This window comes from Crocodylus siamensis, chromosome 13 (genome assembly GCF_052110815.1).
Source record: "Crocodylus siamensis isolate JL-2025a chromosome 13, ASM5211081v1, whole genome shotgun sequence".
In the NCBI taxonomy this organism is placed as follows: domain Eukaryota; kingdom Metazoa; phylum Chordata; order Crocodylia; family Crocodylidae; genus Crocodylus; species Crocodylus siamensis.
The window spans coordinates 1,135,356-1,151,598 of NC_143407.1; the positions used below are offsets into that span (position 1 = coordinate 1,135,356).

General features: G+C 65.9%; 1 protein-coding gene across 2 annotated transcripts; it reads left to right on the top strand.

Moving 5' to 3' along the window:
• Positions 1–7,286: 7,286 nt before the first annotated feature.
• PPM1J (protein phosphatase, Mg2+/Mn2+ dependent 1J) lies at positions 7,287–16,243 on the top strand. 2 transcript variants are annotated; one of them, XM_090026270.1, is made up of 10 exons: positions 7,287–7,571; positions 9,066–9,180; positions 9,303–9,623; positions 10,363–10,475; positions 11,918–12,002; positions 13,533–13,651; positions 13,929–13,992; positions 14,182–14,289; positions 14,559–14,710; positions 14,929–16,243. In XM_090026270.1, the coding sequence occupies exons 1-10, from the start codon at positions 7,327–7,329 to the stop codon at positions 15,074–15,076; spliced, it is 1,470 nt and encodes a 489-aa protein (XP_089882396.1). In that variant the 5' UTR covers positions 7,287–7,326; the 3' UTR covers positions 15,077–16,243. The 2 variants fall into 2 exon arrangements, with proteins under 2 accessions (XP_089882396.1, XP_089882395.1); XM_090026269.1 differs by lacking the exon at positions 7,287–7,571 and having other exon boundaries at positions 7,578–9,180.

Consider the following 16,243-nt stretch of genomic DNA (forward strand, 5'->3'; position numbering starts at 1 on the left):
CCTTGCTGCGAGGGCTCGAGCGACGCCTCTGCGCAGGCGCCCATTTCAGCCTAAAACCCAAGGGTTTGGTCCCGTACCAAACAAAGCCAGCAAAGGCCCCCATGGACCGCACGGCCTCGCGCCGGCCTGCCATGACACCGACTCCCTTCCGCCCCACCGGCATCTGACATCAAACAAGAACCCAGTCTTAATTGCATTTTAGTATGTTAAATACCAGTTCAATTAGGCCCGGTTACTCAGAGCAAATGAAAAAGTCCTCCTAGATTAACCTGAGCTCTGTTAATAAAATATCAGAGAAATCCAAACACTTTGCTCTCCAGACCACAGAGTTTTAATAATAATAGCAAGAAAAAAAAATCAATCAAAAGCCAAATGAAATCTGCTGTTTATATTCATCAAATAATTTGGCAGAAAAGTCGGCAAAATCAGGTCCTTATTGGTATGATAATAAGTAAATACAAACGTATTACTTTCCAGATCACAAAGTTTAATACAAAATAATCAGGAGCAAATGCAATCAAAACTACCTTTCACATCAGCCAAATTCTAATTAAATTACACCAGATTATTCAATAAGGAAGCCGACAAAATTAGGCTCTTATTGATGCAATGGTATGGAAATACAAACACGCTCCTTTCCAGATCGCAGAGCTTCAATGCAGGGGGAAAAGAATTAAGACTTAAAGTAAACAGATTTCATTCAAATGCCGGTGAAGCTGAGTAAGGTAATTGGGCCCTATCTGAACTATTAGGCTTTTTATCAATAGATCCTTCCCCCCCCCCACACACTTTTTTTTTCTTTCCCTATCTTGCAGGATTCCCTCGCTTTGTCCAAGTCCGGGGGGGAAGGGGGTTTCTAGTCTTCACCTCACCACAGACACGGTTACCTCTTAGCCACGGGGGTACAGAGGTAGGTGAGGGAATATTCCTTCCCCGGGGGCCTCCTTTACCTCCAGCGTCCAGGCTTTGCTGCAGCCAACTGCTGAGCAAGCCCGCTGCAACGCATACGACTGCCTGCGTCTCTGGGTCCAAATTCAGACCTTACGGGGCAGACATGCAGAGGCAGGAGGCCTGCTGGGAACAGGGCAGGGTTGTAAATGATGCATGCGGGATCCAATTGTCCACAGACATTAGATTTCAAAGCAGATACAGGTGTGTAGAGTAGCCTACCAGAGAGGCTGGCAAAAACCTGGCCCCTGCTGTTATATGTCTTGGAGAGACTTGGATCAGGTCAGTCCTGGGGCCGCTGTGAGCGCTGGGGCTCCTTAGATGCTATAGCAGCCCTCCTCCCCTCCGCCCTGCGCTTGGGTGGCTTTGGCTATCGGACGAAGCCCTGGCCGGTCCTGGACGCAGGTTGCCCGGCTCTTCTTGGGTCTAGCTCTGTTCCTCTCTCCCCGCGCACCCTGCATTACGGTGATGGCCGTCTTGTGATGTGTCCAACCCACCGCAGGAGGTCCCCCATCGCACAGCCTCCAGCGCTGGCTCGTAGGTTCCAGTTTCGTCACTGATTCGCTGCTCGATGGACTTCTTGGTTCGGTGCTCAGTATACGAGACAGCTCGCTGAATAACACGATTCACCCGCTCTCCCTGTCTAGCCCTGCTGCCGCCGCGCGTCGGTCTGGGCAGGTGACCTCACCTGCTACAGGCTTTGCTCTCTCTGCTCCGCAGGCTCTGTCTGCATTAGGCAACTCGGGCAAAAAATTCTCCCCTTCGCTATTGCTGGGCCAGTGGCCCCTGGAGGAGCCTGGGGACAGCCAGGCGTATCGGAGCCCCCCGCCGCATCCCTCTGCCACAAACATCCTGGCGAGGTGAGTGCCTAGGGATGGAGGGCTGTGGGAGCCTCCATACGTGCTGCCATCAGTGCCCCCACTTCACCTTGCCCTGCTCAGCTGGCAGGACGTGGGGCATGAGACCCCCCCAGCCCTTAGGAGAGCACCCCAGTCCTGCAGGAGGAAACAGCCCGGTGCAATCAGTCCAGGGCAAGCCCAGCCAGGCCTCCCAGGACGGCTGCGGGAAGTCGCTGGGGGCACGGGGGGTCACCTGCCCTGCCCACCCCGCTGAGAGCGAAGCTGCAGAGGATCACACCCGTGCTCCTGAGCCACTCCATTTTGGAGCCATCTGCTCCGCGCCGCAGAGGGAGCAGACACGCAATGAAGATGTGTGGTCGCAATCAAATTACCCCTTAAAAGAAATAACAATAAATTCCGGACTTCCCAATTACAGGGGACAGGCAAACCTTGGAAGCCATTAAAAGCTGCTGCTCCTGTTGATGAATGATCCGGCGCGCACAGAGCTATTTGCTGAGCTTTACTGTATTACACTAATTATAAATTAATACATTGCTCATTATACACAAAAGCTGTGCAGTCAACTCGTGCCCTGCTGCAAGGAAGCTATTTTAAACCAGACTTGGAGTTTTTATGATCTAGATGTTTAATTTACTTTCGAATGGGTTCAAATGCCACCGAAGCCTTGCTGTGCCAGCTCTCCCGTGGCCGGAGCAGCAGTGCAGCCCAGGGAAGCTCCGGGCCAGCCTCCCCCGGCTCTCAGCCCTGGCAATGCGGGGGAGCTGCGGGCCGGGGGGGCGGCTCTGCACAGTCCCACCACAACCGATGAATCGAGGGGCGAACACCAGGGAGATTCCTATGCGAGCAGGGCTGTGCATAGCACTGGGCTGGTGGGCCCCGACTCGGGTGCCCCTGCTTTCTGTCCCACATGTGCACACACACCTCGCACCAGCCTGGGCCTCTGCCCCCCTTGCCCTCCCGCTCCGCTCCTGGGCACATGTCCCTTTTGCTGCACGCGGCCAAGCGGAGTGTTTCCCTTGCAAAAAAGCTGGGGGGGTTGAAGGGAAGGAGGGTTGCTGTCCATCTCCACAGACGCTGGACACTTGGCAGGGTTGATAAGCAGCTGCCCAGGAGCTCGGCCCACCCCGCTACTGCCCCAAACGTCCCCCGGGATGCCGTACACCAGGAGGAGTGTGGCTCTAACAGCTGGTGCAGTGGTGAGAAGGGGACATTGCTGGCCGGCCAGCGTGCGATATCTCTTGCCGCGGGATGCCAGAGGGTGCCAGCAGCACAGAGCCGGGATGGGCAGGCGTCACCGCCGCCCAGGAGCCCCCGCCGCACCGCAGACCGGTGGCAAGTGCGTTTGTCTGGGGTGTCGAGGATGCCTTCCAGTCACATCCCCCTGCTCCCCAGTCTGCTTCTGCCTTGCTTACGGCCTCCCTTTGCTGCAAGCGGGGGGCGCAGCAGCCGCAGCCCTCTCGCTCCCACGCCTGAGCCGGAGCCGTGGCAGCGATGGCGATGGAGCCCCTGCGAGCTGTGCTCTGCCCCCGGAGCCGGGGTTTGCTGCCCAGCATGCTACACCCCCCGGGCAGTGCCCCTTGCCCATGCTGCCCCACTCCCGGTGCAGCCAGCTGCCAGGGCAGTTGCAGGCGCGGAGGGGCAGATTTGAGCACCCCCACCTTCCCCCGGGTCGTTCCCAGTCCCAGGCCGCCCTGGCAGCCCCAGCCGGCGGGGCTTGCGGTGATGCAGGCTGTGTCTCCCTCTACCGCCTTCTGCTCTCTCCGCAGCCTTCCCCGGCTGTGCCGCTCGCTGCAAGGAGCTGCGGGGCTTGAGCGGGCCCTCGGCTGCAGGCCCGCGTTTGGTGGAAAGAGTCAAAACCCCCTCTGTGTAAGCACACTCGTCTCCCTCCGCAGAGACGGGGGTGCCGACCGCTCAGCACCCGAGGGTGACCCGACGCCGGCCGGCAGCAGCCAGCCGGGCTGCACGCTCAGGAGATGCCCTTCCGGATCCTCTTTGCTTGGGTGTCACGCGGTCGGTGGGACTAACACTAGCTGCAGAGCGACACGCGGCTTCCGCTTCTCGCGCGCGGAGCAGGCGTGGCAGGGCTTGCAAAGCCCTGCTCCCAGGGGGAAGGACGCTTGGGGCCAGGGGGCTGAGGACGCGCAGAAAGCTGTTACTGGGCACGTCTGATGCCGGCGTAAGACCTGCAGGTTAGGGAGTTTGCACCGGAGAGACAGATTTACCCCACCAAGTGCAAGCCAATCCCGGTGGGGCAGGAGGGAGGGAGCTGCGCGCCCTCCCGGTGTGCTGCCGCCCCTGAGACGATGCCGCGTGCTTGTCACAGCACAGCCACAATGCTGGGGGGCACCGAGGCATGAAACAGTAGCCGGGAATTACCGATGGCAAGGACCGGGCGGCTGCGGTATGCTGGGAAAAGGGCAGGTGCTCAGCTCCCCTGGACATAAGGGCCAGGGTCCTACACTTGGGTACCCAGAAACAACCCCAAACTAGATGCCACCTCCCAGAATGTGCCCCTGGGGGCCTTGCCCGAGGTCGCCGAGTAAGTCAGTGCCAGAGCTGGGGCTGCCACAGAGGAGACCCCAGGCCCATTTCCTTGCTCAGGCAAGGGAGAAAGTGGCAGGGAACGACAATGCCCCGGGCCGACAGGGCCCAGATGACCCCGCAAGGGCTTTCCAGGCCCCCGCAGCAGCCACGGCAGCTTCTGGAGGGCCCCGCACAACAGCAATCCCTCCCAGGAAGGAGAACAGGGCATTGCTGTGGACAGCTCGCGATGACCATCAGCTCCGCGCTCAGCAGCCATCGAGAGGCAAACCAAAGCTTTGGGATGACTACAAAGGGAAAGCATCGTGTGGCCCTTTGTAAATCCATGGTGGAGCCACACCTTGAATAGGGTGCCCTGTGCTGGTCCCCGCACCTCTGAAAGGAGAGAGGAGAAGTAGAGAAGGCCCAGAGAAGGGCAGCGAGGAGGACGGGGCTACGGAGGCGCTTGTGCACGGGGAGAGACTACGGAGGCCAGGCCTGCTCCGCTGGGAAAAGGGGAGACAGGAGAAGGTTTGCAAAACACCAAATGGCAAAGAGAAAGTCAACGGGGGCTGGTCATTGCAAGAACTAGGCGTCATAAAACGAAACCAGCAGGTTGTCAGTTTAAAATGAACGGGGGGAAGGTCTTTTCCACCCAGCGTGTCATTCACATCTGGAATTCTTGGCCACCAGATGTGGTGGCAGCTGGCAGCGTAGCCAGGGACTGGACACATGCGTGGGGGAAAGGGGCATCGGTCACCATGGAGCAGGAGTGAGGGGCACGGCCTCTGCATCAGCGCAGCCTAGACCCGAAAGCCTGGAGGCTGCGAGGGAGAGAGGGCCAGGGGAAAAAGCCCTGCTGAGGCCCAGTTTGCTCCCTTCCAGCCTCCGCCCCCCGCCGCCGTGCGACACAGAGTGGGCAACACGGACCTGGGGTCCGATCCAGCGAACGGCAGTCCCCATGTCCTTCGGCACGGCCCGGGGAGAGAGCTCATCGCGGCCGGCGGGGATGCGCCGGCTTCCTGGGCCCAAAGAGGAACGGCGCTGCGCCTCGGAAATCCGCAGGGGAGCGTGGCGGGGTGCGTCCTCCGTTTCCTCGCCTGCAGGCCAGGTTTCAGGGGCTTTGCAGGGCCGCCGGTGCAAGCGCGAGCAGCCCGCGGGGCACCACCTCCCTGCCCGGGGATGGCGGGCGAATGCCAACCTCGCCGGCGCCTGCCCACCACGCACGGGGCAGCGGCGCGGCTGAGCGGGGCGGGATGCAGCCCCCAGACCGCTCTCCCCAGGCTCTCTGGACCAGGGGAGCGGGTCAGAGACGGCTCCGGCCCAGGCCGCCCGCGTTAACGCCTTGCGTCCCCGGCGGCCTGCTATAAATAGCCTGGTGCAGCCCAGGCGACAGCTCCTGGGAAGGGGCAGATTGGATTTCGTTCGGTGAAACAAGCACCTGCTGCCATGGAAGGGCTGCGACGATACGGAAGGGCGACCTCCCTGCGGGCGGGCAGAGCCGAGCCCCGGCTGCAGCGACGAGGGAGAGGCGAGGGGGACCCCCAGGGCTGGCCTGCTTGGCCATCCTCCCCTGCCGGAGTCTCTCCCCACCTCCCCCCCCGCCCGGAGCCAGGAGAGGGGTCTTTCCCGCTGCCACCCCGTCCCAGGCTGGCGCCTGCGCGGCCAGAGCCTCTGGCTGGCACTGCCGGGCTCCTGGGTACTCACAGCTATCCCCGTATTTATCAGCATCCCTCTCTACCTGGACTCGGTGCCAAGCAGCTCTAAAGGGTTATAAATCTTTTAATCAATCCAAACTCCCTCGCCTGCCCTTCGCCAGTCCTAGCAGAGATTTCCGCTGATCGCGAGGTAAAGCGAACGGCCTTCTTCCATTATCCTCACTTCCCCAGCGTCGCGTTGGCTCCTTGCGAGGTTTCAGCGCAGGGGAAGCGCTGCACTGAGTGCTGAGGCCAGGGTGAGGCTGGGCCAGGTTGCGTCCTGGCTGGACCACCCTGAGGAGCGCGGCGCCTCCGCTGAGCTTTTCAAGAAGACGTAGCACTTCCGAGCAAAATCAGCAGGACCCGGGATGCACCGCGCCGGAGCGCTGGCTGGAGCCGAAGCAGCCCCGGGCGGCTCCTCCCCTTGCCTGGCCTGGGGCACCTGGAAACGGGGATCGCTCGCCAGCGTGTGCCACTGCCCGCCCCGGGACAGCAAGGCCTGCTCGGCCACGCGCCGCACGCCCGGCCACGCTGCGAGGCCACAGCACAGGCCGCCGGCCCGTCTCGGCGGGCTGGAGGCGCTCGGCCCGCGGCTGCGCGGGTGCTGGAGTCGCTGGCGCCTGCTTGCAGTATCCCCGTCCTTGGACGGCGGGTGCAGCCGCACGCTCGCCGCGGGCTGACAGCCTCTGCGCCGCCGGGAAGGCTGCAGGGGGAAGGGGCCACGCCACAGCCACGCCTCGCAGCCTGGCGCTCCCCCGCCTGCATCCCGCAGTGCCCCGCAGGGCCAGCCCCTCCACACCGGCCAGGCGCCGGGGCCGGGCCGGGGGACGCGGGGAGCACCTTCTGGATCACGCAGCGGAGAGGGGTGCCCAGAGCCGCCAGGGCAGGTTTGGAGCGGAGGTCTGGAAACACGCCCTCCTGCCAGTGCAGCTGACGCCAGGGAGGTGCGGGGCCCTCCACCGCTCAGGGCGAGGCTGGAGGGGACAAGCGCGGTGCTCCCGCCGTGCCCCACGTGTCGGGCTGCGGGGCCCAGGCCGCGCGGGCCTGGGGGAAGGTGGCGGGGGGAGCGCGTCGCTCGGACCCCCAGACTTTTGCAAAAAATAAATAGAAGTCTTTGCCGGCGAGCTGCGCGGCCGGGGGGGGAGGGGGGGGGGGCTGCGATGACGTCCGGCTCCGCCCCGGGGTGTCTGCAGCGTCCGGGCCCGGGCGGCGGGCGGGGATGCCCGGGGGCGGCGCTGGCGGCTCGACCCGCCCCCGCCCCCGCCCCGGCCCGGCCCCGGCCCCAGTCCCGGCGGTGCAGCATGCTGGGCCGGGTGCGCACGGCCGTGGCGCACCTGGTCGGGGGGCCGCCCCCGCCCCCGGCCCCGGCGCCCGCCGCCCCCGAGCCCGAGCCCGAGCCCGCCGCCCCCGGCCCCGGCTTCTCGCGGCCGGCCTTCCTGCAGCTGAGCCCGGAGGAGCTGCGGCGGGCCGACGACCACGCGGGCCGGGCGGTGCAGAGCCCCCGCGGCGCGCGCCGCCGCCTGCCCTGGAGCACCGGCTACGCGGAGTGAGCGCGGGCGCGGGGGCGGGGGCGCGGGGCTGAGCTGAGCTGCGCGCGGGCCGGGGGCCGCTCCCGCGTCCGTGCCGCGGGCAGCCCCGCTCCTGGCGGAGGGTCCCGGGCGGCAGCCGCCTTCTCGGCTCGCAGGGGAAGTGTGCTGGCCAGGGGGAATTGAACCCTGGGCTCCTGCGCGGAGCGGGCTCCAACTTCCCCTTGGCGGGCCCGGGCTCTTGCCTTCCCTGTAGCGGGGCCGGCCCCGCACCCCGGCCTTCCTGGGCTTTCCTGCCTCCGCCCCGGCGCTTACCCCAGGCGTGCAGGGCTCACGCAGCAGGGCGCGCGCTCACACCGAGACGTGCCATGGTGAGCGAGCTGCGAGGGCCGTGTTTGGCTCCCCGGCTCCCGCCCCGCTGCTTCCCTGCTCCTGGCTTTGCCAAGGGCCCGCATTCACCATCCCCTCCTCTCTGTCCTGTTCTTCGGCAACTCACACCCTCGCTTTGGCAGGGCAGGCAGGCCCCGTCCCCCAGCACAGACATCTCCGTGAGGGTGAACCCTGCTCAGGGTCGGGGCCGCAGCCAGGTGCGTGGCTCTGAGACGCGCCGTGCAGAAGGGACGCCCTTGCCCGCGCGGGGCAGCCGTCGTGGGTGGGTTTGGCACTGCCCTCCGCGTTGTGGAGGGGCGGCTGTCTGTCCCCCGCTCCGGCTTGCCCGGGGCCGGGCCCCTGCGCGGCTCCACCTCGGTGAGACCCCGCGCGCCGCAGGGAGCGGCCCCGCGCCCGAGCACGCAGCAGCAAGGGCCTCCCCCCGAAGCTGAACGGTGTCAGCTTCTCCGGCCGGTCACAAGATTCCCTCCAAACCGCTGGAGAACTGCTACGGTGCACATCCTGTTTTGCATATCGATGACTTCCTCCCACGAAGCAGGTTTTGCAATTGGGATCTGAAATGTGCTCTGCAGAAGCAGGGCCTGAGTTGGTGCGAGCGTGTGTGCAGACGCTTCTGCCTGCTGCTCTCTTCCCTTTCTGGGAGGCGCTTGGTAGTCGGCGCCAGACGGACGAGGCCTGATCTCGGCGTGCGTCTCCCGAGCCGTGGCTGCGGGGATGCGGCAGGTTGTCGGGCAGCAGGTGTCCACCTCTCTGCCAGCGAAGGACGAGCCTGGCCCCGCCGCTCTGCAGCTGGGGTGTTTGCGCCAGTCCCTCGTCTCCTACCGGGGCTTCTCTGCTCGCGGCGTGGGCGCGGACGGCTTCTCCGGCCCGCGGGGGGGTGCCGGCTCTGCAGCCGTGGGGCTTTGCTCCCGTCCAGCTTCGCCCCTCGGGCTCGTCTGCACGGGGAAGCGATTGGGAGCAGAAGTCCTGGTTAGCGCCTGGGTGGATGCTGGAATGTGGGACGAGCGCAGAACGAGCCCGTCCACACCGGGAGTCAGTTCTCCGGGCAGGGGTGCCCCGTGTAGACACCCGTGCAGCCTCCCAGGGGCAGCCAGCGCTCACCCCTCGCTCTTCCTCCCGGCCAGGGTGATAAACTCAGGGAAGAGCCAGCACAACGAGGACCAGGCCTGCTGCGAGGTGGTGTTGGTGCAGCAGAGGCCCGGCCAGAGGGGTAACCCAGCCGCGGGAGAGCCAGAGGGGGTGAGCTGTGGACCCCCTGCCCGCGGACGGAGGGGCAGCAGCAAAGAGCGGCTGTCTTGGTCGCTGCGGGGGCACACCCCTCACCCGTGTGCCTCCTGCTTCACCCCCCTCTGTGCCCGCAGGGCAGGAAGGGCCTGTGCTTCCACTACTGGGGGCTGTTTGACGGACACGCGGGCAGCGGTGCCGCCATCATGGCCTCCAAGCTGCTTCACCGACACGTGTGCGAGCAGCTGCGGGACCTGGTGCACGTCCTGCGGGACCCGGCGCCCGCCCCCATCTGCCTGCAGAGCGATGCCAGGGCGCTGGCCGAGCCGAGCCGGGCCCCCTTGGCGGAGCAGGATGCGGAGCCCCTCAACGACGCCCTGCCCCGCTTCCACCTGGAGAAGGCGGTGTCCCACGAGAGCCTGGTGATCGGTGCCATCGAGAACGCCTTCAAGCAGATGGTGAGCGAGCAGGGGCAGCCTCGGGGGAGCGGGGCGAGCCGGAGCTGCCGGCAGCAGTGGAGAGACGCGGCCCAGGGTGGTGGCGGTGGGAGAAGGGAGGACTCCTCTGTTCTTCCCTGCGCCCTAGCGAGCGGCTCCCCTGCAGCTTCTGCAGCCCCCCCTGCTTCCCCGGCCTGCGCTCCTGTCCCCCCACAGCACCCCACTTGCTGCCGGAGCCCCAGAAAGCCGCACCGCCAGCGAGCGGGGTGCCAGGTGCAGGTTGGCAAGCGCCCCGGAGCAGGCCGGGGGACGTGCCCAGGCTGGGCCGGCCGGCTGCTTTCCATCTGGAATGTGCCCTCCCTCCCTTCCTTCAGCAGCCAAGATGCTGACGGGGCAGCGCAGGACTATTTTGGGCTGGTTGGGTGTTTGCTTGGCTCGCTGCGGCCTCTCCGGCCTGTGCTCAGGACTCTGCCCCTGCCCCTCCACCACGCTGCGCGGCTGACACCGCCGGCGCGGGGCTTCCCCTGCGCTGCCCGAGCGAAGGCCGGGCCCCGGAGCCTGGCGGGGCTGCACCGGCAGAGGTCCAGCCCGGTGGGCAGAGATGCAGCCCAGGGGGAGGGGGAGAGTCCACCGCTAATCCTCTGGCTGCAGATCCCGGCAGGCCTGGGGAAGAAGGTCGGGGTGCAGGCAGGGGCCCGCGCTGGGAGCGAGGGCTCCGGGTCCAGGTGGCCGTTTCGAGCCGGGCCGTCTCCTCCCCCAGGATGACCAGATCGAGCGGGAGCAGGCGACGCGGCACGTGGCCGGCGGCTGCTGCGCCTTGGTGGCCGTCTACTTGCTGGGGAAGTTCTACGTGGCGAACGCGGGGGACAGCAGGTACGGGGGCGCGGGGCAGGGCAGCCCCTTGCCTGCACGGCGGAGAGGGATCCCGGCGCGTCCCCGGCCCTGCAGGAGGGCAGCGCTCCGGCTGCAAGACCACCTTGCTGCAGGCATGTGACCGCCGGGGAGCCCGACTCGCAGCGCTCTTCGCTGTCTCTGCCGGAGCCCGGGACAGCGTGCGGCGCGGGAGGTGCCTTCACCTGCACGCAGACGGCAGGCGCGGGCGCGGGCTGCTCCGTGCCGTTGCAGCCCCTCCGTCCGCAGGGGTCTTTTGCATCTCGGGATTTGCGTCTTGAATCGTCGCCCGGCGCAATTCCAGAGCGGGAGCAGCGGGCAGTTCCCCGAGACCCTGCCGCAGCGAGGGTTTCTTGCCCTTTCTCCAGAGCAGGCCTTGCTGCTGCGTGCTCTGAATTGCACCCTGGGCCCGGCTGGCCCTCTGCAAAGGTCACCTTGGGGGAGGTGTGCGGAGGTGCCGAGCAGCCTGTGTCCCTGCCCCAGGCCAGGCGGGCATGCACACTGCGCAGGGCTTGGCCCTTCCTGGGGTGGCTCTGATGCAACACACACCTGGCACGGCACGAAACCTGAGGCAGGCGAGTGTGGGGCCAAGCCCAGCTCTGCAGGGCGCCCCGTAGCTGAGCCTGGATCCCGGTGACAGGCTGTGGCACTTTTAAAGATTCCCCCCTCAGACCAACACTGCCCCGGGCACGTGGGTGCCGTTGCTTGAGGTGCACGCAGGACCGGTCCTTGCCTGCTAGAAGATGGGGGCTGTGGGGAAGGAGGGGTTTGCTGAGGCTGCAGCTGGGCCCTGGCTAGGAAAAGCGGAGATGCTGGGGCAGGGTGCTGGCCCCACGGTCGGAGCCAAAAGTCCCTGGTGCAAAGCCTTGTCCCCTGCTGCGGCGGTGCTCAGCGCTGGAAGCCCCGTGCCCGGCAGACGACGTGTCTTCCACCACTGGCCCCGGTTGCCGCTGTCGGCTTCGTCTCCTAACAGTCCCCGTCGGCCTCCCCATGCTCCCCAGGCTCTCCCATCCCAGTCAGCGTGAGCACAGGGGATGAGATCCCATCGGCTTGCAGTGACCCTGTAAGACAATTCCCCTTGGGGCTCCTGGGTTGTCAGGCTGACGACTGTGCCCAGTATTGGAAATCCACCTGCGTATCCACCTCCCGTGACCTTTGCACCGTCCCCCTCCACGTAGCCCCCCGCGCTTCTTTCTCCCCCTCCGTTGCCATTGCCCTCGCTCAGCTCCTGTCTGCTCGTAAAGGTGCTGCTGGACCAGGCAGCAGGCTCCATCCGCCGCTCTCCTGGGAGCTAGCTGTCTGCAGCCGGGAAGCGGTCCGGAGCTGGGCTGGAAAGCGGAGAGCGTCGGGGTCCCCTGGGTGGGATGGCTGCCCACGCGCCACGCCTCCGCTGTCTAACCTCCTCATTCCACGTGTCATTGCAGGGCCATTATCATCCGTAACGGGGAAATCATTCCAATGTCCCGGGAGTTTACTCCAGAGACAGAGAGGCAGAGGCTGCAGTTGTTAGTAAGAAAGACCTTTCTTCTCATCTGGTTTGCCCCCAGCCCTGTACCGCCTGGACCTGTGCCCCCGTGAAGGGGTCGGGGAGCTGGGGAGGGATCTGCGGCGTAACGATGCATTCTTGGGGCAAAGCAGGGGTGCTCCCCTCTTGCTCCAGGTTTGCAGATAGGTGCAGCTGGAGGGGACAGGGCATGTGTCCGGCCCCAGGGGCCAGACAGCGGGGCATGGCTTGGTGTCCTTCTGGCCTCATGCCGCGGGGACAGTGGGGAAGGGGATACGAGGCCTTCCCTCCTTAGGAGACCCGAGTCCCGGTGCAGACCGTGGTGTACGGCAGCCTCTGCCCTGGCAGGGGCGAACCCCCTCCGCGTGTGATGCCGTGGGGTTGCTAGTTTAGCTTGGGGTACCAGCATCCCTTCCCTCTGCCCATCGTGGCCAGTTTCGAGTCCCTTGTCGCCTCTGGGAGGAGCTCGCTGTGGGGCTGTGGCCCCGGGCAGCCTTTCTGCGGAGCCTGAAGGAAGCCGCGTGGGGACGGATCCTCTCCCGCCGGCTCTGGCAGGAAGGACAGATCTGTGCTGGCCCTCGTGGCCCGGACGAGTCGATCTCGGCCAGGGGCTGGTCGGGGTGGGCTGGTAACGATGCTACCGTGCTCTGCCTGGGGCTGCAGCCCGCTGGCGTGCAGCGAGCTGCGTGGCAGCGATGCTTCCCGCGTCCATTCCTGCCCCCCTCCCGGCAGACCTGTCTGCCCCTTGGCACTGCGTCCATCCATCCCCTCTTCCCTCTTCCTCCATCCGCTTCCTCTGACATGGATTTGCCCCTGCACCCCTCTTGCTGCGTGGCGGGGGTCCCAAGGGATTCAGCTCCCTGGGAGGAGCCTTTCCTTGCAGGGGGTGGGATGAAGAGCTCAAGGAAATGCTCCCTGAGCTGGGGCACGTGGGGGCTGTGAGCTCCTGCTGCAGTGGGTCAAAGAGGCCCCCGCCCCCCGGCTTCCCCCAAGTCTGCAGTGCAGGGCTGCAGCGCCTCTCCCTCTCCGCGCCCATGCCTGACGCCCCGGCCCCTCCAGGTGGGCTCGCGCGCGTGGCCGCAGGGTCCTCACGTGGGACGGGGGTATCCCTAAAGCCCCCTCCAGAAGTGCTCCTCGAACACGAGCCTGCAGCCTCTCCGACTGGGCTGTTTCTTGCTGTCGTGGCCAAGAGCAACCCCATCGTAGCGGCTTTCCCTGCAGGGCCTGGCTCTTTTGCCACGAGGCCCCCGAACCACAGCCCTCTCCCCGGTGGCAGCTGGGAGCCCCTGATGCCCAGCCCAGAGCGTGGGGACCCCAACTGGAAACCCGCCACGGGGTGCAGAGAGTGCAAAAGCATTCAGCCGGCATGGAGCCCAGATGCCTGCTGCTAGCCCGTGCCCCTGGCAGAGGGCATCCTGCGTCCTGCTCTCCCTGGCGACCCCTGCTCGCTGCCGGGGAGCCGGGCGTGCGTCTGGCTTGCCTTCCCGGGGATTCTGGCTGCTTTTACAGCTGCGGCTCCTGTCGTCTCCCCTCAGGGGTTTCTGAGGCCCGAACTGCTGGGAAACGAGTTCACGCACCTGGAGTTCCCCCGGAGGATCCAGCACAAGGAGCTGGGGAAGAAGATGCTGTACCGTGACCAAAGCATGACCGGCTGGTACCGCCAGGGTCGGGGTCACCCCCAGCACTGCGTCCCGGCTGCGGGGGCTGGGTGCTCTGGTCCCAGCATGGCTGGGGGCTGTCCTGGCTTTGGGGTCCCCTCTCCTCCCCTGCACCCGCAAGTCTCGGCGGGTTGCGTGGGAGAAGTTGCGAGGGCAGGCGCCTCCCTCGCCGCTATAAAATGAGAGCCGGCACCGAGAAAGTCGCTGGGCGCTTGCAGCGGTGGAAGGAGCGCCTTCCCTGTAACGTGCCACCTCCCTGCTTGCCTCCGCCAGGGCCTACAAGAAGATAGAGGAGGATGACCTCAAGTTCCCACTCATCTATGGAGAAGGCAAAAAGGTGCAGCGCTGTGGAAGGAGCCGCGTGCGGCGAGGCGGCCAGGGGCTGAGGGCACAAACCCCATTGTGGGGGGGTGGGGGAGGGAGGTTGGTGGGGGAGCCTCTCGTGCGTGGGACCGGGGCTCAAAACTTTGCACCCCCGGGATCCACGAGCGGGGCTGTGATGTTGTCAGCTTTGCTCCCTTGCCAGGCGCGGGTCATGGCCACCATTGGGGTGACGCGGGGCCTGGGAGACCACGACCTGAAGGTGTACAGCTCCAACATCCACATCAAACCCTTCCTGTCCTGCTACCCCGAGGTGGGTCGGGCTGGCTGGCTCCGTGTGCCGCACGTCTCTGGGCTGGGTCACCTGCGAGCGCCCGAAGCCAGCGGCACCTAGCAGCAGCCGCGGGGAACCTCGGGCTGGGGCAGGGCAGGGAGGCCCTGAGGTGTCCCAGCCTCTCTGCTGCCGGGGTGGAGGCCAGGGGTGCAACCGCCTCTGGCTCTTGGAGCCCAGGGGCTCGGTCCACAGCCTCCAGGGAGGCGGACGGTGCCTTGGGCTGAGCCCTGCCTGCGTGCCGCCCCCAGGTCCGCGTGTACGACCTCACGCAGTACGAGCACTGCCCCGACGACGTCCTGGTGCTGGGCACTGACGGCCTGTGGGACGTCACCAACGACAAGGAGGTGGCCGAGGTGGTCATGGACGTGCTGATGGGCTACGAGCCCAATGACCCCTGCAGGTCAGTCGTGGCGGGGGGGCAGTGTGTCCCGTACCCCGCAGGGCCCTGCGCAGGGGACTTGCTGGCAAGTCATGCGCTGTGAACTCTGGCCGGGGGGAGGACGAGGCGCATCCTCCTCCCCAGGTTGCAGTATCCCGCGGCCGTGCCTGTACCCCCTCCGTGAGCGGGGGAGCCTGGCTGCTGACGGAGGGCTCTGTGCCCCGCGCCGGGCGCTGCAGGTACACCGTGGTGGCGCAGGAGCTGGTGGTTCGGTCCCGGGGGGTGCTGAAGGAGCGCGGCTGGCGCCTGGCCAACGACAAGCTGGGCTCCGGGGACGACATCTCCGTCTTCGTCATCCCGCTGGGCGGCCCCGGCAATTACACGTGACGCTGGGCCGGCCCAGGCCATCGGCCTCATGCCTCCGGAAAGGACCTGTGACCGGGATGCTGGTGCTGCTGGAGGTGGGCGCGTGGCGGGATCCCCACGGAGCCTCGACCTGCGCCCCCATCCAGCTGCCTGCCGCGTCCCGGCCTTTGCCCCGGCAGCGAGGGGAAGAAGCTGTTAGCACCCCAGGGGAAGGGGTCAAGGTTGGGCTGTTGCATAGCCACCCCTGGCTTTGATGCCAGCTCTTGCTGGGCTCTGAGACCTCGCTCCCCGACGCCGTGCCTGCCGGGATGGGCGAGTGCAGCCAGGGGCTGGATTTCCCCTTGCTCGGTGGTGCGCACGCCTGCCGTCAGCAGCTCCTTGCTTTGTTCTCTTGTGTTGTGCTGGCTGGCAACACTGTGCTCACTGCTAGTGCCCCCCTGCGCCCCTGGGCTGGGCACCCAGTTGCCCCAGTACCCGGGCCGGGGTCTCCTGCAGGGTAACAGCGGTGCCAGGGAGCAGGGAGTCACGCTTCGCCCCCCTGTTCGTGCAGCCCTCGCTGCCGGCCACCTCGTCTCAGCCCTCGCAACGGGGTGGGCATCCCATCGTGGGGGTGCCTGTGCCAGTAGCATGGGGCATCTGCCAGCCCTCTGTCCCGAGGCTCCTGCCCCCCGTCCCCATGACGTCAGCGCTGTGTTTCTGAGGCTGGGGGTACTCAGCTCAGTGCTGCTCACCGAAGAGCTGCTCCGAGCGCTGCTCAACTCGTAGATCCCACCTGAGCAGCTCTGATGGCAGCCGCCAGCCCCGCAGAGCTGCACCCACCCTGTGCTGCCTGCATGTGCTTTGCCCTGGGGCCTAAAGAGGCGATTTCTTATCTCGGTCCTGGCCGGCTCTGCATTGCCGGGAGCTGCGCTGCTCTGCAGGTCTGCTCGGGTAGCAGAGGCAGCGCCTCGTGCAAACAGCTCACCTGGGACACGAGCTTCCCCGGTCTCTGCAGAGCAGGGGGGCGCAGGTTCAGGGGGCCATCCTGTCCCTGCAGCTAGGCATCGCTGTCCCTGGCCTGTGCTTTGGCTGCGCCTGTGTCTGTGTCCTGCTGTCGTCGGGGGCACCTGCGAAGCATCTGCGCTGGGTCAGCGCGGCTTGTCTCTGCGCAGCTGCGCCCCGTAAATAAACTGGCTGCACCCAGCGGGA

Bases quoted from the DNA above. Each gene is read 5' to 3' on its own strand.
- PPM1J (XM_090026269.1), top strand. From the start codon at position 8,656: ATGCGGCAGGTTGTCGGGCAGCAGGTGTCCACCTCTCTGCCAGCGAAG. The intron at 9,181-9,302 runs GTGAGCTGTGGA...CTGTGCCCGCAG, and splicing joins CCGCGGGAGAGCCAGAGGGG to GGCAGGAAGGGCCTGTGCTT. The intron at 9,624-10,362 runs GTGAGCGAGCAG...CTCCTCCCCCAG, and splicing joins AGAACGCCTTCAAGCAGATG to GATGACCAGATCGAGCGGGA.